General features: G+C 37.7%; 1 protein-coding gene across 2 annotated transcripts in view; it reads left to right on the top strand.

Annotated features, from left to right (window-relative positions):
- Positions 1-13,995: 13,995 nt before the first annotated feature.
- Positions 13,996-27,826, top strand: part of LOC131223770 (cytochrome P450 714C2-like) — a 44,868-nt gene continuing 31,037 nt past the window's right edge. Inside the window, exons 1-2 of one of the 2 annotated variants that reach the window (XM_058219265.1) lie at positions 13,996-14,614; positions 22,163-22,383. In XM_058219265.1, coding sequence (XP_058075248.1) covers positions 14,215-14,614; positions 22,163-22,383 — 621 coding nt within the window. In that variant the 5' untranslated portion in view covers positions 13,996-14,214. Of the gene's footprint in view, positions 14,615-22,162; positions 22,390-27,826 lie in introns of both variants that reach the window. The other variant, XM_058219264.1, reaches the window with a different exon arrangement.

The following is a 27,826-nucleotide window of genomic DNA, read 5'->3' as shown; positions in this document are numbered from 1 at the left end:
GATACCTTAGTCACTTAAGATGGTTCGTTACTTGATCTCTATATCATTCTCACATGCTATTAGATTGTTTGCAAGACACATATGGAATCAAAATCTCTCTAGGCAAAGGGGGGAACCTCTATCTATGAAAGAGAGTCCGTACTTCGGGTGTAATAAGACTGGTTATGTTGAGAATAGACCCTCAACATGGAGGTTAAGTTAGTGACAAATTATTCATGGGATTAACCATCTATGGGATGATTTCACCTACCTGACTATGGGATGAACCATTTACATTTTTATCGCCGTTGCTTATTTGTATTTGTAGCATACATACCGACTCATTTTATTCGTGTAATTTAGTATCTTCGACGTTTCATTCCCACTCAACATACGATGGTAGCTACCCCATATATTGAGAATTGATTGGTCACATGTTGACGGGTTCTATCAACACCCTAAGGCAGTAGACTTATGGGTTGGGGATGGTGGTATGGGATACTATGCCCGAGTTGTCGGCCTACGTTGGGTGACGAGCACCTTGTAGTGACCTTAAGCTTCATTAAACTGGTTGATTGTAATTGGACTAATAATGGCTTGGCTAATCATGCATACATGGCATATTGGTGATGACAGGTGGATATTTTTGAATGTTGTAGCACGTGCCCTCAGGTTTATTGGGGTATCGTTTCACTAGTTGCCAGACCACCAGCTATCGACCTATGTACGTGATGTACGATGGCTTGGTCATTATGTGGTATGTGATGTATGGACAGGATGTGCTGCGTTGGTGACCAACCTTTTTGCATGGGTGACGAGCCCAAGTCCGACTGGATGAGCATCCCCAGGTCGATGAAGCATTCATGCATCCATGCCTATAATAAGACTGCATCTTATTATGTTTCGTATAGTTTTTGCTTTTCATGCTATATCTGTTTAAGGCGGCGGTGTGTAATCTTGAGGGGAATTCACACTGAGCTGGCCACTCATTCATCCAATGTTCAACTGTATAGAGAATGCAGGTGTGAGCAAGGACGACTACGACACGAATTCCAAGTCGATGCAGCCGCAGCGGAGGAAGAGTTCTACGAGAAGGAGTTGCATCAGGAGGCGGCAGAATATTTTGGATTAAATCAGTAGTTATTATAGTGGATTTTATTCGTTGGTACAGTTGAACTTATTGGTTTTGTATTTGGGTCCCTAGCAAAGTGGACCAAGATATTACTATTTAGTTTCATGGCTTTATCCATGCTTAGTTTCGCTATCACGCTTTGATTTTACTATTGTTGCCACTGATTTGATCATTAACACCCGGGTTTTCAGGGAATGAGTTGTATACTCAAGTTCTGAAAACCAAGGCATTATAAGTTTATTCATACGAAAGGTAAAGGAGTAGCCCATCATTAGAGTGAAAATCACCTGATCCAATTTACAGATCAAGTGAGTGGCTAAATAGGCGACCAATCTCTTCATATCTCGATCATACACTATGTGTCTGCCTACCTCGGCGGTTGGGGTCATTGTTGTTCAGTTCGACTTGGAGCCGCAAATCCAATTCTGGCATGCCCGTATACTCATTTTGAGAAAAACAACATCAAACATTTTTCTGGCACGCCAGGTGGGATCCTATAACATAAGTCGGTATGACAGTAATGAGAAAGCGAGATGGCCAAGAAATTTTTTTAGATAACAATGAATTGGCTATGTGATATGCAAAGGGAAAATCGGCATATAGAAGACTAGTTACGAGGTCAGGCCGAGTAGTTAAGAATTCGGGTTGAGACCATCAACAGATGGATGGTCAGCCAGGCCAAAATCCTGAATATGATGTTTTCTAAAAGAATACTTACCGTGCTACAAGAAAATGTGCCTCAACCAATTATTGATATTAGTTATGTCAGAAATTTAGCGTAATTACCTCTTTTATCACAACAGAATATTCATCCGGCTCTAATCTAGGAGATATGGAACTCTCCATTGTCCGCTGAGTTCAGAGGACCAGAGAGGGAGGACAGGAATTTTATTCATGTGCCATTCCCTGGGAATCCAATGTATCATGAAAAATAAAACTAGGAAGGCCTTAAACCACCTTCAAGGCCCAAATTGCACTATTTGAATCGTGACCAAATTATTTAAATGGTTTAGGAAGTAACATGCTAAGTTCACGGTCGTATTACTACCTCAGTCAACAATAAGCCTTATTTGGAATGGATCGATCGATCATCTCTATTACCACGTCCGAATTTACCATTTTCCGATCAAGACAGCCGAATTTGACTAAGACGTCTGGATTTGTTGTCTCTCGATCAAGATGGCCGACTTCGACCAAGATGACCCATTTTGTCGTTTTTCGATCCAGATGGCTGAGTTCGGCCAAGTCGGTTGACTTTGATGTTTTCCGATCAAGATGGTCGAGTATGCCCAAGTCATTTGACTTTGATCTTTTCCGATTAGGACGACCGAGTTCGACCAGGGTGGCTGATTTTACCATTTTTTAATCCAGATGGCCGAGTTTAGCCAAGACAACCGAATTTACAATTTTTCGATCAAGATGACTAAGTTCGTCCAAGCCATCTGACTTTGCCGTTTTCCGATAAGAACGGTCGAGTTCGACCAAGACAGCCAAATTTGTTGTCTCTCAATTAAGATGGCTGAGTTCGACCAGGATGACCAATTTTACCATTTTTTAATTCAGATGGACGAGTTCGTCCAAGTCAGCCGACTTTGATAGTTTTTAAATCAAGATGGTTAAGTTCGACCAAGATGTCTGAATTTGATATTTTTATATGACTAAGCAATCAAACTTATTGAACTAAACAATGAATTAACATCGCATTCACCTTCTACTAAAGGTGAAGTAACGTGGGGGAGCAATGTTGTACCGGATTCCTAACCGTTCTTGGGAAACCCATTTAGAAAGGAGATGTATTAAAGAAATGGAAATATATTGCAGGTTAAAGATTTTCAAAGATGCTTGGAGTGCATTTTATTGAATCACATATGATAGGATGACAGGATAGGGAGCAGTTTGGAGGAATTCAAAAGCAAACCCTGCAACTATCCAAGCGATCGAATTTCATCTTGAAGGTCGACCAAGCAGTTGATATTCATCCAAGTAGTTGATCAAGCGGCAAATGGACATCTAGGAGGTCGATAAAGCTACCGATAGTCATCCACGAGCTGTCCAAGAGGTTGATGTTTATCCAAGCGGTCTATCAAGCGGCCGATGGACATATAGGAGGTCGATAAAGCGATCGATGGTCATCTAGGAACTGTCCAAGTGGTTGATGGCCATTCAGGAGGTTGATCAAGTGGCATATGGTAATCCATAAGCTTGATTGAATAGGATCCATCTAGGGTCGTCAATCCTAGTTAATCATATACGATAGGCAAGTTGAAGGGCATTATTCCTAAAGAAAAGCAGTCGATAGGCAAATTCAAAGTTTATACTCGCAGTCACTACGGGGAGGCTCATCACCTAAGCATAGGCCGACAACACGAACACGATGTCCCATACCACCATGCCCAGCTCACGAGTTTGGGTTGCTCACTGGTCACTACGAGGAGGCTCATCACCCCAGCGTAGGCCGACAACTTGACCACGGTGTCCCATACCACCATGCTCAGCTCATGAGTCTTAATGGATCATGATACCATGGTTAGAGTGGGCTTTTACATCGGTAAGGGGTACCTTAAATTCAAGCAATGATATCCATACATAGTAAATATACAATAGGCCAATTGGTTTATTAGACAAGTTCGATTGGTATGAGTGCACGCTGACTTAATCGACATGGAGTGCGTAAGCACCCCTCATAGTCTAACCACTGTCAACAATTGTCGTACGACCCGGATTCATCGAATATATCCAATGTGGCGAGACTAATTTGGCCACCCGTGCAAGACTATTACCGAGTACCTGAACTATGTTGTAGTCCTAATCTTACTCAAATGTAATAGGTAGACACATGTGATAATCATGTCAACATTCAACAACCAATCTAAATAAATTCCTCATTTGAGCATTTCATCAAACACATTGATCATATCACCTAAGACTTGCATTTTATTCATAAATCGCGTAGAGGCAAATAAGATTACATGAAGGACACTATACGTATGAATAAGGTAATTGAGAATCCTATCTTAATACTCTGAATAAATACAAATCATCAATAATTTCTCATTCAGACAATTTATCAAACACTTATGCTACACTTTACTAAATATGTAAACTAGGTTAGTTACACCATATATTTTAGCAATTCCTTACATAGGAAAGTCATCATGCATATGACAAACATGAATCCTAGATTAGTAGTCATGGAAAGAACAAATCACATTTACATGTTCATTCAAACATTTCAACAAATACGTAGGATGCATATTTGTTCAATATAGTTCATACGTGTATAATATGTCGAAAACGGCGTATCTAATACAATATGACAGCAATTAAGTTAGACATAAATCATTAGCTGACATTGAAAGCATTGAAAACCATAACCTAAATGTTTATAGTCCGTATCTTTCGTCGGAATACTTGATTCGAACTCGGTTCGAATTCTACATTCTCGAAAACAGAACGTCGGGTACCTAAATGGTGAAATTGGTTAGCTAGGTTAATAAATAACCATTATGGATTTCAACTACAGTATTAAGGTTATGATTTCTTACCAAAATCGCAGCCGAAACCGATTGTGTAGTGAAATAGGGAGGTGAATCAGTACGTGGAGTAGTGGGAGAGAATCATGGCAACGATCTCCCAAGGTTTCTCTCCTCTCCTTACTCTTTTCTCTTCTTTTCTCCCTTCTCTCTCCTAGGGTTTGGAGAAATTCGTATGAGAGAGAAGTGGGGTGGTATTAGGGATATATATATATAGGCCCATCAGTGATGTAAATGGCCCTAGGGCCCTTCTATACTTAGGTTATATCCAAAGGGCGTCTGCTTTTAAAAAATAAGGCATATAGGGAGGCCCACAACTCACATATGTCGTAGGGTAAGTGTTCACTCCCCAAGTGTAGGGTTGTGATGTAGTAATAAACTCGGTGAGACCGAGGTCGAATCCCAAGGGACTGATACCTGTACGTTGTCTGAAACTAAGTAGAACTAGAACTAGAAAGAGATGAAATTTAACTTGTATGAATTTGAGGGAATAATGGTGGTATATTAATCTAAAACTTGAGAGAAATCAGAGATAAGAAACTAGGGATTCAGAGGATCCACTTGTAGAGATCAGGGAGATCTTTATGCCTGCTTCAAAATTATGGGATTTAAACTGAATTTCCTCTGATATAACTTTAAAGGGATGAAAGGTATTTGAATTAGAATGGATTCCATCACCAAACCATGCCCAGGAGACAAAGTCAACAACAGAATTATACTAATTTCCAACCAATCAGATGATTATGAAGGTTAGGAAGGGTACCGCCATCCAACCATGCCCAGGAGGCGATGGTGAATAACCGGGCTTCTTGACGTCATAAACATCAAAAAGGGAAAAAGAAATATTTGAAGCCATTGCAGACCCATTGTAATTTCAGTCACAACAGACCATTAACGATTAAGAAAAATATTCCTTTAATAATCAACACAAATCAAATTCAATTCATAAATTTAAGTTAAAAGCTTGAAATAGTATCTCCCATCTCGCTACAGGCTTCACCTCTTAGCCCTAGCTAAGGGGTTTAGCCACACATGAATGGGCTAAAATAAACAAATAAACCAAAGAAAAAGAAGAGAAAAAAAAAACACAGTAAGGAATTTTAAAGTAAAGGAAAAACATCTCTCTCTTCTCCCTGTCTTCACGTTCTAATAGCCAAGCCGATCTCTCCGTCTTTCTCCTTTCTTTTTTTTTTCCTTCTTTCCTCCCACCCCTTTATAGAATTCCGGCAGTGGTGGCCGAGTCGATCACCGACTTCTCTTTCGCAGTCCGTTTGCAACGGAGCCGGACTCCCTGTTTACGCCAAAAGAAACAAGGCCTTGCATCTGTGATGATTGGTGGGCCTAGGATTGATGTCGGATGAGAAATCCGACCCGTCCATTAGTTTTCCCTCGAAAAACTAGTGAAACCTGATTGGTTTTGGATCCGATTCGTGGTGAATCACGAATTAGTTCAATTCACCATCAGTCTTTCGATTGGACGGTCGAAATCCAATTAAAGCTATCTTCTGCCATTCGACCACCTAGGCGAGGGAGGTAGGGCCCGTGGGTTCCTGAAGGACGGTCCTGATTAGCCTTATGAGCCCTGATGGTGGCCCACAAAGATCAACCGCCATCCCTGCTGTGAAACAGAGTCACCGCCGTCCCTGCTACGAATCTCGTTAGCATTTTTCTTGAAGTCAAGTGGAAAATCCACTCCGTCCATTGTTTTCAGGACGAAAAACCATCTGGAATTGCTCGGTTTTCGATCCAAACTGTGGTGTCTCATGAGATTGTAGCTCAGTCATCCATCCTGCGTTTAAACAGATATCTACGCATATGTTTATGCATGGGACCAGACAGACAGCTAGGAGTTGGTCTTGGCCGTATCCTGAGACCGGTGAACGGTTCGGATCATCGAGCCATATGATGAGTGGGGTCCACTAGTAAAAAACGGATGGACAGCGTAAAGACGCTGTCTGTTCTTTCGCAGAGGAGAGAGGAAGACTTGTCAGCGTGCGCTGACCCGTTTCTGGTTTTCGGTGCACGGTGTGTGCGACTGTGCTAAGCACACGCACACCCTCCAGGTAGGGTCCATCGTGATGTTTATGAGAAATCCTCTTCGTTCATCTATTTTTTTACCATATTTAAACGGTTGGGACTAAAAATGGAGCATATCCATACATTAGGTGGGCCCCAAATCAAGATTTTAGGGCTGATCTATCCGTTGGGACACTTCCACAGGGATTGAACAGATGAAATATGACGTGTATGGTTAATTTATGGTTCTCAGGCCATGTATGAAGTTTCGAGCCAATCGGATGGCGAGAGCCCTATGATCTTACATTTTAGACGTCTTTTGGGCCACTTAAGCTCCAATTTCTTGATTTTCTCGGATTTCCGGCGTGTATATCCATCGAACTCGGTCTCCTGGAGTCCCTTCTTTGCTCTGGTGACTTCGGAGCATTAAATCCATGCTTTTAATACATTTTCCCAGTCCAAGCTCATAAATACACCCTGCAACATAAACATAATTTAAATCGGGCCCTTAAACAGTATCATGTTTGAAAATCCAGGCAATAATAGGGTCTGATATGCAATATTTGACCCTCAACAGTAAGCTCCCTAACAATGGATCTATGCTAGGAAGTGATTTTAGTGCGATTGGATAAGCTGATCGACCGTGGAGGACTTGTATCAGATCAACGGTCATACTTACTCGATCGGGGCCCACAAGTGTATTGATATATGTAGGGAAATTTCCTTTTCCCATAGGTGAAGTTTAGTCAGAAATTGATGGTCCAAAATCTTCAATTTTTCTTGTGAGTGAATGACCCAATTCACTTAAGTTTCAATACGTTTTCTAAATATATTTGCGTTTCTCACACACTTCACTTAGGGCTCAAGTTATACGTTTCTAGATACTATCTGGGCTTGATTCTCGCGATGGTTGTCAAGCCCAGTAGGACGGACATAACCTTATAGTTTCGCGGTCATCGAATTTTCGACGTGCGGTCTAGGTCCGATATAAAGTTTCAATGTACTCCCGAGAGCGACAAGCTCTTAAGATTTTTCCTAGGTCTTTGTGCAGTGTTGAGTCAGTGGTATTAATTGTTTTAGGTCTTCTCGTTTACGGAAATGGTGGTTCATGTTTAAACCATCAATTATCTAGTTTAGTACTTAACTAATTTTTACCTAAATTACGACGGGATACGGTCCTTAGGTATTTTTGCCTGAGGTAGTGCCCGGGTCTTTGTACGAATTTTTTCTAGATGTTACATAATTTAAGTCACAATAAACCATTAAAAACTAAAAGAATTCTTTATAATCAAACTAGCATCATAGAGAGTTCATCACATGAATCAAAGCTATAGAAACCGACCTATCACGGACATGATCAAACTAAAATTTAAAGGAAAGAAGAAAAAGAACAATGGAGAAGAAGAAAAAATCGAAACCATCCACAATTGGTTGCTTCTCTCTCTCTCTCTTGTGCTCTTTTCTTCACTTCACGCCTCCACGGCTGCCCTGGATGATGCCCCCATGTCCTTCTCTCCTTCTCTTTTATAGGTGTTACAAGGTTAGGTCGGTTGGAGTGGAGAACCGACTCCACTTTCGCAGCTCTCTCTTGCGTAGCGAAACACAAAAAAAACTTGCGTTTGGATGAGATTTTGGGACAATGATCCTTGCAAACTTGGAATCTGACTTCATGGTGGGGTTTAAGACCACCCTTTGCATCTTCTAGACGGTCCGGATCATAGATCCAACCATCTCCACGATCACACAATGGCTCACGGAGGGCCGAACATCTGGACGCACGTTCTTGGGAGGTTTCTTGCGCTGAGATGTTTGGTGGGCCCCACAGTGCTGTTTTTGGAGAAATCCACCCCATTCATTAGATTCCTGGAGAAATTTCAGTCGAAAAGGGGTGGTTTTGGTCGAGTTTGGTGCGGCCCAAAGGATCGAATCTTCCCGCTGTTCATCTTGTGTTTGACGGCGATCTACATGTGTACACGTGCGTGGGATCAAAAAGACTCCATGGCTAGGGTCGTGCCCCTCCTCTCCCCTGGATTGAATGGACGGTCCCGATCGTCAGGATGGATGATGATGGTGGGCCATTAAATGTCCTAGCGTCCGGTTGTGAGGACGCTAGAGATTTTTTTTAAGAAAGAGATGGGTCAACCATCTTTGACAAAGATCGGTGATCTAGTGTGGCACCGGTGTGCGTCGTCTGTGCACATGCACCACTTCATGTGGGGTCCATTGTATTGTATATGAGAATTCTGCTCCGTCCATCCTCCCTCTCATCTAATTTAAGGGGTTGAGACCAAAATTGAAGCATATCCAGATATCATGTGGGCTCAGATTAGTGATTTATGGGCTGATCTGTCCGTTGGGCCACTTCCACAGTGATCTAATGTCTGAAATTCGACGTGTACGGTTGATTTAGGGTCCTCAGGCCAGATATAAAGTTTCGAGCCAAACGAATGGTGGGAACCCTGTGGTCTTGCATTTAGGACGATTTTCAGGCCTTTTCATCTTCAATTACTTGATTTTCTCGGATCTTTGGCGTGTAAATTCTTCGATCTCGGTCTCTTACGATCATCCCTTACCTTGGTAATTTTGTAGCATTAAATCCATGCTTTTAATACCATTTTTCAGTCCAAGCTCCTAAATTGACCTTGCAACACAAACATGATTAAAATAGAACATTAAACATTATCATGTACGTAAAACCAAGTAATAACTAGGGTCTAATATCCAATATTTGACCCCCTCAACACCTTCCACTATTGACTGTACCAGGGAGGCCTGATGAGGCCACCAAGGGGATATCATCTCAACACTTATTTCGACTTGGACTTGTTCCCTACCGCAGATGAGTTGGGTAAAGTTAGCATATGGATATGAGAAAAGGTATTCAAAGATACTCGGGTTTGCCGAGTGTGCAATCATGAAGATTTGCTCATCATCGTCAACGGGTGTCTTCATTTTCGCAATCATGGCTTGCCAATCTAATGTACGCTAATAATGACTCATCTTCCTTTTGCCTTAAGGCAACAAGATCCACCTTTTTTGGGTGTTGAGTTAAGATTATACTTGAAAAGATCGACAAATGCTTGGGAAAGTTGTTCACAAGTTTTGATTTGATGGTAGTCCAGTGACATGTACTAATCTAATGCGTCACTTTTCAAAGACTTCCGAAATAGGCAGATCAACGCTCCTTCATTGCCTACCATGACATTAAGCTCTCTACATAATGCTCTCACGTGGTCTATAGGACACCTTTTATTATCGTAACTTTTGAGTTTTGGTACCTCAAAGCCTAATGGTAAATTTACATCAGGGAAGGGACAGAGATCCCTGAACTTAGTAGATGGGAGATCTACCCCATACTACTTTTGCAACTTCCTCTTCATCTTTCATATTTGTTTTCAAATTTATTCAGTTTCGGATGGACCATATGGGAGGGATTTTGCCCCTTGCCTAGCTTGATCTGCCCCACTCTCATAATAAGAAGCCTCATTGGTGCCCCTGTGACTTAAGCAAGGAGGAGATTGGACTCGGTGATTACTCTCATTATATGAAGTCTGTTGAACTGGGAATGGGAAATGAGACTTTAAAGAAACTGTCATTTTAAGAGGATGTTGAAATTGACAAGAATTCCCATTAGGAGCATATCGGAATTGTTTGAGAATCCCAATTGTGCAATGTGATTGGAAATGACTCCCATTTATGGGAGAATACTAGAAGAAACACCCTGAGGTGGAGGGTTTTTCGAGACGCATGGTTTTTCTAGTTGAAGGTCTCCGTTTGGGGGGGGGGGGGGGGGCATTGGACGTCATGCGTGAATAAGGCTACAGTTGGATCGAACTGGAGGCTAGAAGAAATGCGAGAGCATGCGATTGTTATTGTTGAGATGGACTACCTTGAATGTTGACTGCCGGAACTAGCACACTTCTACTTTATACAAGTTGTAAAAGAAGTTCTTACATGGTCTTCATGTTTTGTGTTAGTTCTTGAAGGTAAGAAACTGGCATAAGCGTTGCCAGATGTGGTTGCGGAAGAGTAGCATTTGTCATTTCAAGAGCATGGAGAGGGAGAGAGATGGTTGTTTTAGATCTATACAGATTGAGCTATGGAAGGAAAGGTTTTTACAAGAACGCCTAACTCGTGGAGGTGCAATGGTTGGGATTTTGATTTTTTTCTTTTTTCTTTCTTTTTTTTAATGATTTTTTTTTTGAATTTTTGAATCGAAATGGATGCAAATGAGAATGCAAGCATTCAAGAACCATTTATCCCTTAGGAATAGGTGAAATCCTATTTTTGAAGTTGGATCACAACGTGTGTGGCTAGCATCATCCCTAATAGAGTCATCATTCTGTGGACGTTGGGATCCCAGGGTTGGAATCAACTCGAGATTGCTTTCCCACATATGGGTCACTTCTTTTGAGGGCTTTGCATTGTGATTAATTGATTATTTTTTACTAGAGTTGCCACTAGCCAATTTTTTCATATCTACAATTGGTTTGACCCTATTGAAACGTTATGGTAGGGATCCGAAGATTTGTCCTAAGATGATGACTCTTTTATTTTGCGATCATAAATTCTTAATAAGGGATCGCGGTTATAGAGAGGAAAGGTGTTATGCACTCGCTTTGTCCATATAGATGTACGATGTTTACTTCATATGATCTGATTGTTCTTAAGGGTTATGATTCAGTTCTTGTATATGAATGTGTGTAATGCTTATGACAAAATGTGAAGTAATAGATAAGTTTTATTATGGGCAAAGTTTGATTAAATTGGTAAGCCTTAGAGCATACTTTTAAGGAAATTTGGTGTAACATTTGTTGAATAATGAGATAAATGTTGCACTATACAAATGTTATGGCTAGACGAAGCTTGATTAAAAACAGTTGGGTAGTGTCATAAGGATCATATCGAGTGGTTTGGATTGAGCTTGGGTCGGCTGAAGAGAGTAGTGTAGGGGCTGGACTTAGGCTAGGTTCTCTTCCTTGTCCTCACTCTCCTTGATAGGGATGGCTAAGGGGGTTTAAGATGCTTCTAGATTAGTAAGGAATGATTGTGGATACTTAGGAATTCATTAGAGGTGATTGAAATATGAAGGGAAGATGGGTATTTATAACCCTGCGACCTGATTTTCTTGTAATTCCTCCAAAGCTTGAGGTTAAAAAGGGTTTAAATTGCTAGGATTTAATATTGCCATGTGGCAAGATCTCATGTGTTAGTTTGGATGACATAAGGTGTAATTTTAACTCAAGAGATGGGTATCAGAGTAATTTTCAAGTTTTGCACATGTATGAAATAGGCACGGAAGACAATTTTATATGAGTAATCAACTTGCCAAAATACGGTTTGTGCCACGTGGCAAGCGGCACCCTGAGCGCTGCTCATATTCCTTTTTTTACTTCGGATGGAGGTTTGTCTTGTACATGTGAACAACTTTGGTCTTTCGAAACTATCTTGCTCTCTTTCCTTCCCTCTAAATTGGGCTTTAGAATGGGCATGGGCCAAAATGGGTTTATGGATTTGGTTTGACAAGGTGAGTTGACTGGATAAGTTATGTGGGCTGATCGGGTGATTTGACTCCGCAGGGTTGACTCAAGGGTTAACTCTATAAGTTAGATTTTTCCTAAAGTTTGGGTTTGGTAGCAGGTTTAGGATTTTGTCAGGTTACTGTGATTGGGTTAACTAGGCTTTAGGGTTGATTCCTTGGATTTCAGGGTTACTTTATAAAGTTTTAGGATTTCTAGGAATATGAATTATGGTTTCCAAGTTAATTTATTGACCTGAGGTGGCGTGTCTACACCTTCTTCTTCTTCTTTTTCTCTCTTTATTTTAATTTATTTTATTTTATTTTATTATTTTTTTCTTTTTTTTAACACACACACCACCACACAGGCACACACTCACGCCGCAGTGGGATTTCACCAACTATGGGTACTCGAACCCTCAACCAGGTGTTGAAACTCCCGAGAGTCTACCACTGGAGCAATAGCAAGGACCTGGCGTGTGTCTATACCTGTCGCAGTGGATTCATAGCCTCATTAATCTATTAATTGCATTGGTATACTCAGTCCAATCGATCGATCAATTCAATCCCATTAGGTGTAAGCCACATCAGGTGTAGCTAGCCCACATTTCACGACCCACTAGGGAAGAAATCACACTGATTAGATCATCTGATTCATCTGTAAGTTAGCCTTATTTCTATAGTTGTTCATTTTCCAAGCCATGGATGGGAGGTTCGATATGGACGGATGGAATTGATTCTTGGGACCACAGGCGATTCACAATAAAAACTAATTAACAAATAGATAGTTGAATTTATGGATTGTACCTACTTTTTTTTTTTTAATGAACTTGATTGTTTGGGAACCATTAAGTTATCTATGATAAGGACTAATAACAAAAAGGTAGTTCAAATTATGGAGTAGACCTACTTTTTTAAGTGATCTTGACCGTTTATTTTATAAGCACCGAGAAAGGATCTCGGAATCATCTGATTGGTGTGATTTCTACCAGGTAGCCCATAGAATGCATGCTTCAGCTAATGGACAGTTTAGATTGATCAATTCGATTGTACGACAATCCTAATGCAACCAGGAGTACCATAACTTATAGTGCTCTGGCACCAATGAATAATTTCTCTTTAATATTAGTGGCATCAGGAAGATTCTACATTAAGGAAGCGGAAAGTACTGAGTTACACAGCACGCTTAAGCGTATTGAGTAAACTCTCTGGCCCCACCATGGATACATGTATCTTATCCACGCCGTACATCCATTTCTTCAGATCATTGTAGGTTATGATTCGAAAATTGAATCGTACCCAAAGCTCAAGTAGACAACACCACAGGAAACAATAGAAATAATGATGTCCACCGTTGAAACTTTCCTAGGACCCACGGTGATATTTATTTGTCATCCAACCTGTTAATAAGGTCACACAGATATAAATGAAGGGAAAATACAAATATCAGTTTGATTCAAAACTTCTGTGGCCCCTAATAAGTTTTCAGCAATAAGCGTTCAATTCACACTCTTTACTGTGGTGTGGTCCACTTGAGCTTTGAATATGCTTAATTTTTTGGATCCAGAACTAAAATGATGTGGTAAAAAGGATGAATGGAGTGGATAAAATATTTAAATCAAGGTGGGTCCCACTTAGTTTGAGCGTACTGAGTTACTCAGTACGCAATCCGCTTCCCTACATTAATACTTTTTTTAATCACAAAAGAGGAATGGAGAGAGATGATGATCACATGCTCTTACATCAGCCCAATACAATGGTTAAAAACAACGACTTGATAGAATAATAACAACTGTATTATATTCGACCTGAAGATATGTTACATCTGCAATCCATGTCCTGAAGATCCACACGGTTGATATGATGGGACCACCATGTATGGACTATAAATCCTAGCCATCCAATCTTTGATATTTCCTAAAATGAATATGGACACTAATACGTTCCTTTACTTAGCATCTATTTGTAGGTCATCAGGTTAGTCTTGTCCATCTGAGCTGGGGCCGCATCATATCAACGGTCCAGATAACTGGACCATGCTCCAACATGCGCACGCTGGGGCTGGAGGATACATACGTATCCTCGGGCGGAAGGGTCAATATAATTCCTCGAACAGCAATAACAAGTTGGAAGAATTAGAAGAGAAAGAGATCATGGAACTAGTTTTCAAGATCTTCTTCTCCTTGTTTTTGGTGGGCCTTTGTAGCTTACCTGCCTACTTGTACTGTATCTTATGGATGTTCCCTGGAAAGAATCGAGAGATCTTACGAAAGCAAGGGATCAAAGGCCCACCACCTTCTCTTCTCAATGGGAATATCTCGGAGATGAAATGTATGGGATCAATGGAGAAAAAGCCCGGGGAGGACAGCAGAGATGTGTCGCACAACTACGCTTTGACGCTCTTCCCTTACTTCGAACGGTGGAGAAAAGATTACGGTATTATGGGAATTCTATCATTTTCTTTCGAGTTATGATTCAGTATTGAACACCAATAAACAAAAACTTGTAAATTTTCTCATCATGGTCTGATCAAGATCAGATGGTGATTGGATGGCCGCGACAACCTTATAAAATGCAAAGGTGGGGCTTCTTCTTTATATTCCCATCTTGGCTGCTCAATAAGTTTTATTGTTGGTATTTAACACTGAATCGATACCGCTTTTAATTTATTATCGCTATTCATATATAATCAACTCAAGTAGCATAAAATCATGATTCTGTGACTAAGGTTCTTGAAATAAAATTATCTACTGAAAGCTTTTATATTGACTATATCAGTTTTGTCTGTAATAAAGCCTGCAAAATTTTGAAGTGGGTCCCGCTTTGTAGACTGCCATCTTCCATGGATGGTGATGAGGTCCACCAACAAAAAAATCTTTCTATTGGTGTTTAAAATCTGATCATTCCTCTTAGTTTGTTTTCAAGTCTTAGAATTATTTTGGTTTGTCTAGATATCACTGAGTCATGACTCGAGCGAGTTTAAACCTAGTTTTCACCAGAAGTAATCCACTAATCATGACATTCATTGAGAAAGATAATATATCCTGGCACAACCGCATCTTGGTACTATCTAAATGGAAAGAAAAAAATATATATATTTGAAGGACTCAAAAAAATTGAAAATTTCGATAACACCTATAACATAGGCGGTAAAGCTAAATTCAGTCTTATCATCTATGGTTTGCCTATAGTTCGCCAAACTTCATTTTAAACTCTATATTTGTTTTAAAAATTAAAAAAAATCAAAAAATCAAAATACAGGCTGCTAGATAGAACTTTTGAAATTTAGAGTATTACAAATACGAGGTGCCAAACACAACCAAAGTATTCCAAAAATAGAATATTCCAAAATTCAAGATATTCCAAATACAAACTATATATTAAACAAGACATATTATGATTAATTAAAAATGAAAGACTTAAGAGAAGCAAAGGATGATATTAACCCACCATTTAATTAAATAGTATGTATGCTAGTATTTACACTAATAAAAATTTATCTATTTTAATTTAAGTTTCATATTTTAATTTTATTTATATACAATACATACATGCATGCATAGATGCATCTAATGCCCTTTTATCACAATTTTTTTTTTTCCTTTCCTTCTGAATTGAAGCCGTTTTCCATTTTTTGCTAAAGTTTCAACTAACTCGCTAGTGTAAGAGCATGAACAACTCTTAAATGTGCACTAGTAGATAGCAAGTGAGATGCACCTGAAAAGGACAGGATGCCATTAATTACATGGCCTCGAAATACATGTAAATGGCGGGGCCCACATGATAATCGGTCAAGATGTCATAGAATGTTTCCATATTCAGGACTGTAGGATTCCACCAGTAGACCTTGCAAATCCCATATTTGCCATCTATGCCAAGCAACTTGGGTCACAAGGTTGCAAATGCACCGGACGCTTGTGCAAGATTGTGGTCTTGACCATAGATCTAAAACTTGGTGATTCAACTCAAAATTCCATTGAGTCAACTCGACTTCCCTAAACTTTGAGCTTTAAACTCAGCTCCAAAGTGAAGCTGGTGTAACTCAGTCTTGTGTTGACCAGACTAGTCATGGTGCTGACTCACCCCAGCCCAATCTCTCGAAATATTTTATATTGAAGGATAGACCTGCCATCTGCTTTCCTTTTAAATATTCATAAGCATCTTAAATATATTTAATTGGATTATTAAATACCAAGTCAAGCTGACACTTGATTGACAAATTTTCATTCTTTGCAATTTATCGGCATGGAGATTTCTTGGTAGCTTTTCATATTTTGATATTTTTCTGGTTGGAAATAAAATACCATTTTTTAATAAAATTGAGATAAAAAGCTAAAATTTCTGAGATTTTGAAATTTTTGTTATATTCTCTCACTAATGTCAGTTGATGAATTAGCAAGGAAAAGATGGGAGTTCTTCAAAATCTCAACAATATTTTTTATAATCTTGCTTAATAGATGAGTTGAGTTCTCCATCATGGAATCTTTGTTTTAAGCTCTTGTATATTTGACAAAAATAAAAAATAAAAATAAAAATCATGTAGATCAAACATTTAAAACCCATATAGTTTGAAAGATAGGTTTTTTTTTTTTTTTTTTTGAAGGGCTCAGGTCCAATCAGTTGGACCACAAATTATGGTCTACCCGGAGGATAATTTCAAAAACATTGAGTGAATATGACATCTAACTCTTCCAATTGGTTGGGCCTACTATTAGGATCATATGATACAAAAACCAACCACATCTGCTCATCAAATGGGTCACAACAAAGAAAACAATACTATCCTTTGATATGTGGTTCGTTTAATAAGTAAATTTAGCTGATTTTTTCATACAAAATCCTCATAGTGGGTCCAAGTTATTGAATGGATTAGATTTTGCACCCACATGCAAGCTTAGAAGTTATCCATTCGGTGGACAGTAAGTTGCAGTCCAACTGTCCGACTTCAGACCACCTCTTTCTTAGTAAACCTAATTAAACACGTTTTCTTTTCATAAAATACTTTTTATTCCAAAAAGAAAAAAAAAAGAGAAAAAGAAAGAAAAGAAAAGACTTCTTTAAGCAATTAAAAATAAAGTAGAGATTAGCAGCCATCACACATTAATACAATTGAATATAAGGAAAAAAATAAAAAATAAAAAAATAAAGACTTACTGTTTTACACCAGGATTCCTTGGAGGGGAGGGGAAGGATTCAGGAGACCCAAAGGATATTATCCAACTACGCACACATCATTCTTCATGCACATAGGATTTCTAAGTATGTTAATTAAAATTTATATTTTTATGTTATTTATGCACATATATAACTTTTTCTTTTTTACTCATCTTATTCATTTTCAAGATTTTGATATTTCTGTTTTATACTAAATCTTTCATCGTTTTTTAAATGATCAAAATTGAATTAAACATGAATATATTTCCTCTCATAACGTTTTTTAGTCACATGTCGCTTTGTTAACTGTGGGCCAACCATCCAAGGCGTTGACCCTTTTATAACTTGTGGTTTCTTACGTGGCATACAAGCACTTTGATCCGAACCATTCAAATTGTATGGCCCACTGTGGATGGATGTGGCATGAAAATCAAAGCGTCATCGTACCGTTCCATTGATGACTTTCAAGTGGATGATAAAATTCAGATAGTTAAGATCATTCAATCTCCTAAACTTTGGTGGACCACAACTTTTAAGGGTTTGGATCACTACGCATGTATGCGGCTTGTACAGTTATGACCTATAGAAAATTAAAAAAATTTAAACTTGCTGAAAATATCACCCTAGGAAGAAAAAAACATATATACAGCTGCATTTCCGTAATTTCAGAAGTCCATGTCACAATTAGGTTCTCTGCTCGTTCCAAATGAACCATGAATCATCTGTCAAGGTCGATGTACGATCCAATAACAAAAACCTTAACAGCGGATCCTGACCATCTAGAATGTGGGTCCCGTTGTGCATAATTATCTAATGTTTAACACTCATTCGATCATTTAACGAAGTGTGGATGGCTCTGATTACTAATCAAGGTGACTTTCAGACCATACTCCAGACACAATGGGGCACATGATTTGGACGCTCCAGATTAGATTGGAAGTGTGTAGATGGGGCACGTGTTCGTTTCAGTGACTCTAACAAAGAAATAGCTAGGAATTAATGGAGAATGATATTGGTATACGTGTAGCCCATCTATAGGTGATCCAGACCTTGATCCGGTGGGCCCCACAGTTAACAGAGAATGATTCTGTATTAATATCCTCATCTATCAAGTTTCATGTCATATCAATCCACAGGTCGGGACCTACAGATCAAAGATCCAGAATAACTGAGCTATACAGGCCCACTTCTACAAAACAGGGACCCAATCCGATCAACTGAGTCGTTCGAGATGAGCGTCCGAGATTGTTTAATATGGGATGGGACCGCCCGGGACAAACAAAATTTTTAATGGATCCAGCCCTAAAAGTTCAAAATCGTTAATGGACGTGTGGGTGGATCCTTGACTATAGGGCCCACTGGGATATATGTGTCTTACATCCAGGCTGCATCCCATTTGACAGCTCATTTTAGGATATGATTCCGAAATATGAACCAGATCCAAATCTCAAGTGGACCACACTGTAGGAAGCAGTGGTGATTGACACTTAATTTTTTTTTGTGGGCCACAAAATTTTTGGATGAATCTGTCATTTATGTGGTCCCTTCATCCAGATCTTTCTCACCTTATCAAAAGGTTGGATGGAAAATAAGCATTCCGGTGGCCCCCCAAGAAGTGTTTAATGGTAGGTATTCAACCACCATGGTTTACTATAGTGTTGTCCACTTGAGATTTAGATCTGCTTCATTTTTTTGGATTATGACTTAAAATGAGCTGTCAAAATGTATGGACAGAATGGATGTAAGCCACATATATCACGGTGGGCCCCACAGTCAGAAATCCACCGACCTCCGTTGATCCGGGGATCCACGAAGCCACGCCCCAGTAATCAAGTCTACGTTTTTTAAGTCCATCGCACAAAATGTTCTTTTTCATAAATGATGAAATTATCTGCATAGACCCAACAGACATGGGACACCTTTGTTGTGTGTGGGTCCCAGAGCAGACACTTAATTATCCCACAGAAGTGCCTAACCATGTTATGTTACTCTAATAGATGACAACAACATGGGATTCTACTACTACAAGCCACGTATGGTGTGAGCTTTTTCTCTCTCTCTCTCTTATATATATAGAGTCATGCTCCCCTGCGCACCTACGCACGTGCGCACTTTTGCACACGTGTCATGGGTGTCTAATCTGAACGGTCCATGTGATGCGGAATTCCATGAAACCCCATGTGACAAATTTTCACCCTGGTCTAAAATTCTGTTGGGCCATAGCAAAGAGAAATGAAAATCAAAGGAGGAAAATGTTTTCATTTTTCATGGGCCATCAAAATTTTAGATTAAAGTAAAACTTAGGCCCGGGAGGTTTCACGAGGTGCTGCTTCACATGAACGGTTCAGATTTTGGATCCACATCACGTAGGATGGGTTCTCAAAAAAGTTGGTACGTAGTACGTACGAACTGGTTCGCAGGTGAGCGTTTCCTTATGTGGGGCCCACTTCATGTCAACAATCACAACGCTTCTGCGTCTACGTCCCTTTGATGTTGTTTGTGCCTGACTTAACGTTCAAGACACATTATAAAAAGATCTTAACCATTCACCATGTGGACCTTAATGTGGAGAGTCCATCTCTCAAACGTCAAATTGAAAAACGACCATCCTAACCATTCAACCGTAGGTCTTAAATGGAATAAAAAGATATTGTACCATATTCAATCTAACGCTAGGATAATCCTAAATATAGAATCTGCCCAATGGGGGCCACCTAATGAAATTATACCATCTCATCAACGTGTGCCACGTATGCAATCTTGGAGTCCATATTCTTTAGGGAGAGTTGGCAGTTGCATGTCCTTTTCAAGACATCCCATTCTTAGCTGTTACCTATACGTGCACGTTCTTGGTACTTTCTCTCACACGTACCAATATCATACACACGTATTAGATCACCACTTGCCATCTTTGGGCCTACCATGGGCACCACCACTCTGCTTATCAAAGGGTCGTATGTGTACAACGCACGTGGCTGCTGGTCTTTCTCACCCTCCATTTTCAGAGGTGAATCGGGTACGAGTAATTCAATAAACTCTGCGGGGCCTACCGTGATGTATGTTTCTTATCAACGCCATCCATCTGTTTTGCCGGCTCATTTTAGGGAATCATCCAGAAATTGAAGCATATCCAAAGCTCAAGTGGACCACACTACAGAAAACAGTGGGGATAATGGCATCCACCGTTGATTTTTTTTTTTTCAGGTCCACCGTGATGTTTAGATGCCATCCAAACCGTTAGTAGGGTTATTCCCACCTGGATGAATGGAAATCACAAGTATCAGCCTGGCACAAACTTCTCTGGCCCTAAAAGGATTTTGGTAGTTGGCGTTCAATCCCCAATGGTTCTAGTCGCGTGGCCCACTTGACTTTTGGTCTGCCTCATTTGTGGGTCCATGTGCTAACATGAAGCGGGTGAAACTGATGGACGGAGTGGATATAACACGAATGTGGCGGTGGACCCCACAGAGATTCCGTATACATGGACATGAAGGCCTGAACTCCTGGAAAATGTCTCACAAAAACAACGGTTAAGGAGACAGCCCATGTTCAAAGAAAACGAGTAAAAGATCAAAATGGTTGAAAACTTCCAGTCTGATAATTTCCTTTCTGGGTATCTCTTCCACGGCATGGTCCATCCAATGAAGGGTTTGGATCATTGAAAAATGAACTCCATATCCAACAGCTTGGATCATATTATAGCAAACTACAGCTGAAAAATCTAGAATCGACAGCAACAGTTGCATTGAATTCTGAAACATGCAAAATTCAACCCATTTAAATAATACTACCTCATTGATATAGTATTTACATTTCGGTACCTATTTAAATATACTTTTCAGGAACCCAAAAAAAAATGCTAGGAAGGGTGGCCCAAACCCATCTAAGAAGGGGGGTTGGGCCATCTGACCCACAGGTAGACCCTACACATTGGCAGTACTAGTCTTGAACAGTTAAGGACAGTTCATACTGACGTTTTAGCTTGTGCAAGTGGGACCCATTTTTTACTGATCAAGAACATTGGCTCATTAACTCCCACAGTTGATAGACCATTCACCACTCGATTGATCAATCCTGACATTTCAATTTGCACCTTTGAATAAGACAGAACTCAAAATATGTAAATGGTCAGCAATAAACTGAAAATGCCCACGATTGATGGTTAGGATCTTTTGATATGGAGATTTTTGAGGCACGGTCCATCTGCAATTCCAATCCACTAACAGTCTAGATCATGGGCCTTTGGCCCCAGTAATACAACCTGAAAACCCGATTATCCCTATCCTCTTGAGGATTACATACTATACTAGTGGGTTACACGAGGCTGGGCCAGCCTCTTGGGTCTTTGGGATGGCCTATCAAAGGTCGGGTTTGGGCCTAGACTCCTAGCCCATCAAGAATTATCTAAATCTTTGTGCACCATTAGTAGTTATTGAGCAACCAGGTTGGGCTTTGGTTGAGTTCCCGGTCCTTTCGGCAATGGGCTTGATGTCATGATGGGCCTGCAAGGCCTCGTTTGTAAACTCAGTTGGCGTTTGAGAAGTTGGGCCATGCTAGCATTGAGCTATGGCCCAAGAAGGCGACTATGGGAAATGCCCATCAACTTGAACGGACCGGTTGATGGACCACCTGATACTGGGGCAGCCAATGCTCAACAAATTAGCACTTTTAGGGCATTTGTGACCTTTTGATTCATGTCACTTTTCTGGCCCACCATACCTCGCTTGTAAAGTCCATACCGTTCATTGCATTTAAATAAATAAATAAATAAAAACCTTGTGTTTACTTTCACCAAATATACTAAAATTTTCATGGGCCCAAATGTAACAGGCCCGATATTCATGTACTCGCTGCGAAACGTTTTGATACTGCATGTGACCGACCCGGATCTGATAAATGAGATTGGGCGATCCACATCTCTGGATTTAGGAAAGCCTTCATATCTACAAAAGGATCAGAAGCCTTTGTTTGGCCAAGGCATTTTAAGGTCAAATGGGCCATCTTGGGCCCACCAAAGGAAAATCATCGCGCCAGAATTCTTCATGGACAAAGTTAAGGTGACGTTTTACTAGTCAATTTTCTCTTTTCCTTTGGAAAATTAATATAGTAATTATTAGCATAATCAAGATGTATCTTAGTAGGAATAATTTGAGTGTATTTTTTAATTTTTATAATAATATGGTATTAGAGTTATGGTTCTAATCTTTCCTCTCTTTTGTTGATTTCTTAACATATCACCTTTTTGAATTGTATTCTTTGATGTTGGTTTTGTCAAATCACAACTTGATCTAAAATCTTGAGATGTATATCGAGGGACTTTAACACTCCTCCACACGTGCGGGGTGGAACCCCTCACAAGAACATAGTGAGCAAAGGTGGAAGGATACACAACTCATACCTAAGTAGAGGGACATTCACAACTCATACCATAAACGACCACCATGAGAGAATATATTCTAGTGGCATATTTGCTAATCCCGAAATTTGAACACAAGACCATCCACTCTTATACTATATCAAACAAGCAAGTTCTCTAAAAGCTTCGAGCCTCCACTCTGATACCATGTCAAACAACTTATTTATTTAAAAGCTCGAATTGTTAGAAGATGTGTATCAATGTATATTGAGGGACTTTAATACTCCAACTCCAATAGGTTCAAATTTTGTATCAAATCTAAATTTGCTATTATTTGTTGTGTCTCTATCTAACTCACATTCTCTGCCTGTGATTGATTTCAAACCTGATGGGCTCGTACCTCGGAATCAATTAATTAGAGTGGGTGACCTACTTTGGACTTATATCTAACATCTCGAGAGGTGTGATCTTGGCCTTAATTGAGTTATTGTAGTCACCAAACCTTAGCCCTCACTGATTTCTAGCAAAGTGGCTTTGATATTATATCTTACCATTTGAACATCGCAACCACCATTTCCACCTACAACCACCATTAGATTTGATGACATTTTATGTAACCATCATCTCTAACCTATATCTTTGCCAATCCAACTTAAAACCTATCTTTTAAAATACCCTTCTTTAGTCAAGATCGATTATCATTATCTCTACATGAACCTATTCGTTGGACATGTTTCAATCGTTGGAACTATCATTTCCCATTTAAGTATTGACCTCAGCTATGCTACCTATCATCATTCATTTGACACTGCCATCAATACTAGTTGTGTTCGTCAGTACCAATTGCTCATCCAATCCATATTCCCCAATAACACCATCAATCAATGTTTGAAATTAGATCTATCATTTTCTCCAATCTAGAAATCAGACCTATATGTGACCAAAACCTCTTCCTCTGGTTTTCTTTATGAAGATTAGATAAATAAATAAAACCTACTGAAATGTCTATTCCCACTGTTTAATCTATATATGATAATATTTATCTATGTAGTCTATTCATCAGTTTTCGCTAATGTGTTAAAAATTACAAAAATACCTCTTTTACTTAAGTGACTTAAATAATAATATAAATTTTCGATTAGGAAGCCCATTTTGTCAAGTGAGTTCCCAAGCATGTTTTGGATTTATATTAGAAAGTGATGAAGCGTGCACTCTTGATAACTATGAGCTTAAAATACAATCCAAATATCCATATTGAAAGCTAAAATGCCTAAGAAGCTCAAATGCTTAATCATTTACATTTAACAATATAAAATATTTCTCCTACTTGTATTCCTTTTTTTTTTTTTTTTCCTTCTTTATTTTTGGTATAAAATAGAAATAAAAGTTTTTTTTTTTTTTTTTCTAATTTACATAAACTCATATTACCAAAAAAAAAAAACCAAGTTTTGCAAGCGATCAAAAAATGTGTTTAGATGATGCCATCACCTTCATGACATCATTAAAAATATTTTTGAAAACATATTTTTTCTATTTTTTTGTTTTCTTTTTTGTGTAAAAACACACAAAAGAATATTTTAATGTGCATTTTACACCCTATAAAAGAAGATGGATGTACAAGTGTTATAAGACAACTTTAGATAATATTATCATCTTTAATATTATTAATAACATCATTTTAAATGATCTTTTGCACATTCATTCCTTTTTATTATATTAAAAAATGATACAATCTTTTACTGCGAAATAATATAATAAAAATAGTGATGTTATTTAAAGTATTTATATATATATATATATATATATATATATATATATATATATATATATATATATATATATATATATATATATATAAAATTACAAATAACAGATCCATATGATATTAATGTATTTAAAATACTAATCAATACTGTACAGTATTATAAATTTCCAACTATATGAAAGAAATTTATCATTTTAGTACATATCATGTTCATTAGTACAAATGAAAGTGGAATTGCTATTAAAAAGTAAACTTCAGAAATAGTACTAATAAAATAAGAAAATCAATTAAAAGATAATTGTTTATTAATTGACTTAACATTTTTTTCACAACAGAACCAGTTTCATCATAAAAATATATATTATATAGTTATGTATATTTTATACCTTATAAAAGCCGACATATATATATTTAAAAATGAGTCATTTTCTTTCATACATTATTAGTGACATTTTTAAAAATATCATTTTTATATTCGTACTCTTTCTTATAGGGTGTAATCGCTAAAAGTAAGTTTACACTAAAGTTTACCATAGATTTCTGTGTTTTTCATCTTATATAAAATAATATTAGTGCAAAAACACAAAATTAAATAAGTTTATCTTCACTATGATTTCTTCATTAACATAATTTAAGTGTTTTTAAAACCTCAAGTCCTTGGCTGTTGAGTGAGTACATATATTGTATATCATAAAAATGGGAGTGAAAATGTTAGAAATTGATTTTAAATTATGTCATCACTCTTAAAATATTAACTGTGACATTATATAAACATTTTTCTTTTCATTTTTATGCTTTTTTTTAATGAGGTACAAAATGCACACTAAAACATGTGTGTTTTGTTCTTTATAAAAAATATTGCAAGTGTTAAAAGATGAGTTTAGATGATATTAATGCATTTATGAAATTATCTATGATATTATTTAAAATATTTTTTATTTTTTATATTTCTTTTCTTTAAGTAAAAAATGTTAAAAATATATATTTAAGAATAGAAAAAATAATTTTCTTTTGTTTTGTGGTTTTATATTTCACCCTTTTATTTTCTAATGTTGGGTTTAATACCACATTAAAAAGAGATGAGAATTTTAAACATGTATATTAGAATCCTTCACAAGTTGTTTGTATTGGGAACTAAGAGTATGCAATAAGTGTAACGTCGCACAAGTGCATATACAGGCCTCGACCACGGTCGTAACATGACATAGCGCAGTGGTGTATCTTTGAGTCATTCACTTTTACATTCATGTATACACACATAAGTAGAGAGTCGTCATGCACTAATAAATAATTAATGAGTTGGCATGCACCGACAAATATTTAATGTATCACCCAAATATGCCTAGAGCCCAACGAGCATCTATTGATTCCTTCAGTTTTTCTTAACAACATACTGAAAAATCTCTCATTTTCTTCTCTCTAATTTTCCTCTTAGTTTCTTTATACAAATTTTCTTTCGGACAAAGTATTACGAGCTAGCTTAGATTCGTGTGATTGAGATCGCGTGTGCACCTAATCGAATCCATCTATCATGGATGAGATGTCACGGCTGAGGTTTCGAGTATTTAGCATGTACTTTGGACCTGAGATCCACATTATGACCTGTATGCTAACTATACTTAAATTATTTGATATGCTTAGAAAAAATTCGCCTAACTAGTGGTACTACCATAGATCTAAGTTCCATTCATACTTAGCTACATTTCATGAATAAGAAATCGACTATCAATTCCAATAATAATCTAAGAATAACAAATAGAATGAAAATGATAGGCATGATTGGTCTAGGGCAGCAACTTCTTCCTTTATCAAGTAGGGCGACATGTATCTTGGGTCATTTTCTAACTCGATCACATACTGTTGTTCTTAAACCACTGGCTCACCCTCAATCATATCTATACAATTTTACATCAATACAGGATAAGCTAGTCAGGCCTAGTGAGAAGTCCCGACATGATTATTCATATTCACATTCATATTAAATTAGAATAAAATAACAATAATCATATAAATATAAGTTTAGAAAGAAAATGCAAATGTTATGTAATGTGTGAATGTATGAATGCGTCAAGTGGAAATCTGTTCACTCGCTTGAGTTAAAAACCCGTTAACCCGCATCTGCTCTTTGACAAGCTTCTACCATTTGGTAGGCATAGGCAAGGCCTACATCTACACCTTGAGTAGGCTTCCATTAGTATAGAGGGCTTCTGGTAACAATTCTACCAGGTATACCATCCAAGGAGATTCTCTAGGAATTCAGCACATATTATGCATATAAAGGATGGATACACAAGTATATAAAGTAGTCGTGAATGATATATCATGTAATCATTCTCATTTTCAGATTTGAATAATTGTAGTTTGATGCTAACTGGTAACAATATCTAACCATCAATTTATAGTTATATATATTCATTAATTCAGATCACTAGTTTTTTTTTTTTTTTTTTTTTTTTTATGTGTGTGTGTGTGTGTAAAACAGATCATAAGTTCACCAACATAGTAAATCAGATCATTAACTATACTAACATATTGAACAAATCACATCATTAATAATACATTATCAAAATTATTCGTTCAATCAAATTTAATAAGAGATCATAATAACAATATTAAAACATACATACAACACATCTTCAACAAATCTATTTTAACTTGAGAGAGGGAAAATATATTGGGATAACTCACCTAGATGCAGTAGAGTTGATTCCGTAAACCAATGATTTGATTTGAATTAGAATTTCCTAAAATCACATAAATGAAAATTATTTTCTAATCTTACTAGTTCACATGGTGGGCCCCATATTTGATCGATATAAATCCATTTAAATAATAATATATCTCATTTAAATGAATTCATAAATTATGAAATAATATTACAAAATTAAGGTGTTGTTAGAATTAGGCCCGTAGAATTTCTGCAGATTCAGGTTGTTTTCAATAATAGTTTTAAAAGTTTGGGTGACATTCTCTAATATTCTAAATTTTATACCAGAATCCCTTGACTTCGCAAAATATTCTATTTTAGCCTTAAAATTCTGAATTTTTACATATTTTGTGATGATTTACATGAAATATTGGAGATTTATCTTTTTTAATAATTTAAGGTTTGAATCACATTTGATAGATGGATCAAAGCCAACAATTGATCGTCACTTGATCAATTTCAATGGACAACCGATGATCATCTTAATCTAACCATCCATACATTAATTGATTATAATTCTTAATAATTACATTGATTGCTCAATGTGGCCCATTAGATAATTAGATCGATCATCAAATTTGAATATCGTCATTATCTAATGTCTGGATTTTGATAGTCAGTATAAATTGAATTAAATTTTAACCATCCAATGGTTTCACATAATAA

Source organism: Magnolia sinica, chromosome 13 (genome assembly GCF_029962835.1).
Source record: "Magnolia sinica isolate HGM2019 chromosome 13, MsV1, whole genome shotgun sequence".
NCBI classification, from domain to species: Eukaryota; Viridiplantae; Streptophyta; class Magnoliopsida; order Magnoliales; family Magnoliaceae; genus Magnolia; species Magnolia sinica.
The sequence above is the reverse complement of the archived record's forward strand: the minus strand, read 5'-3'. Positions and strand labels throughout refer to the sequence as shown.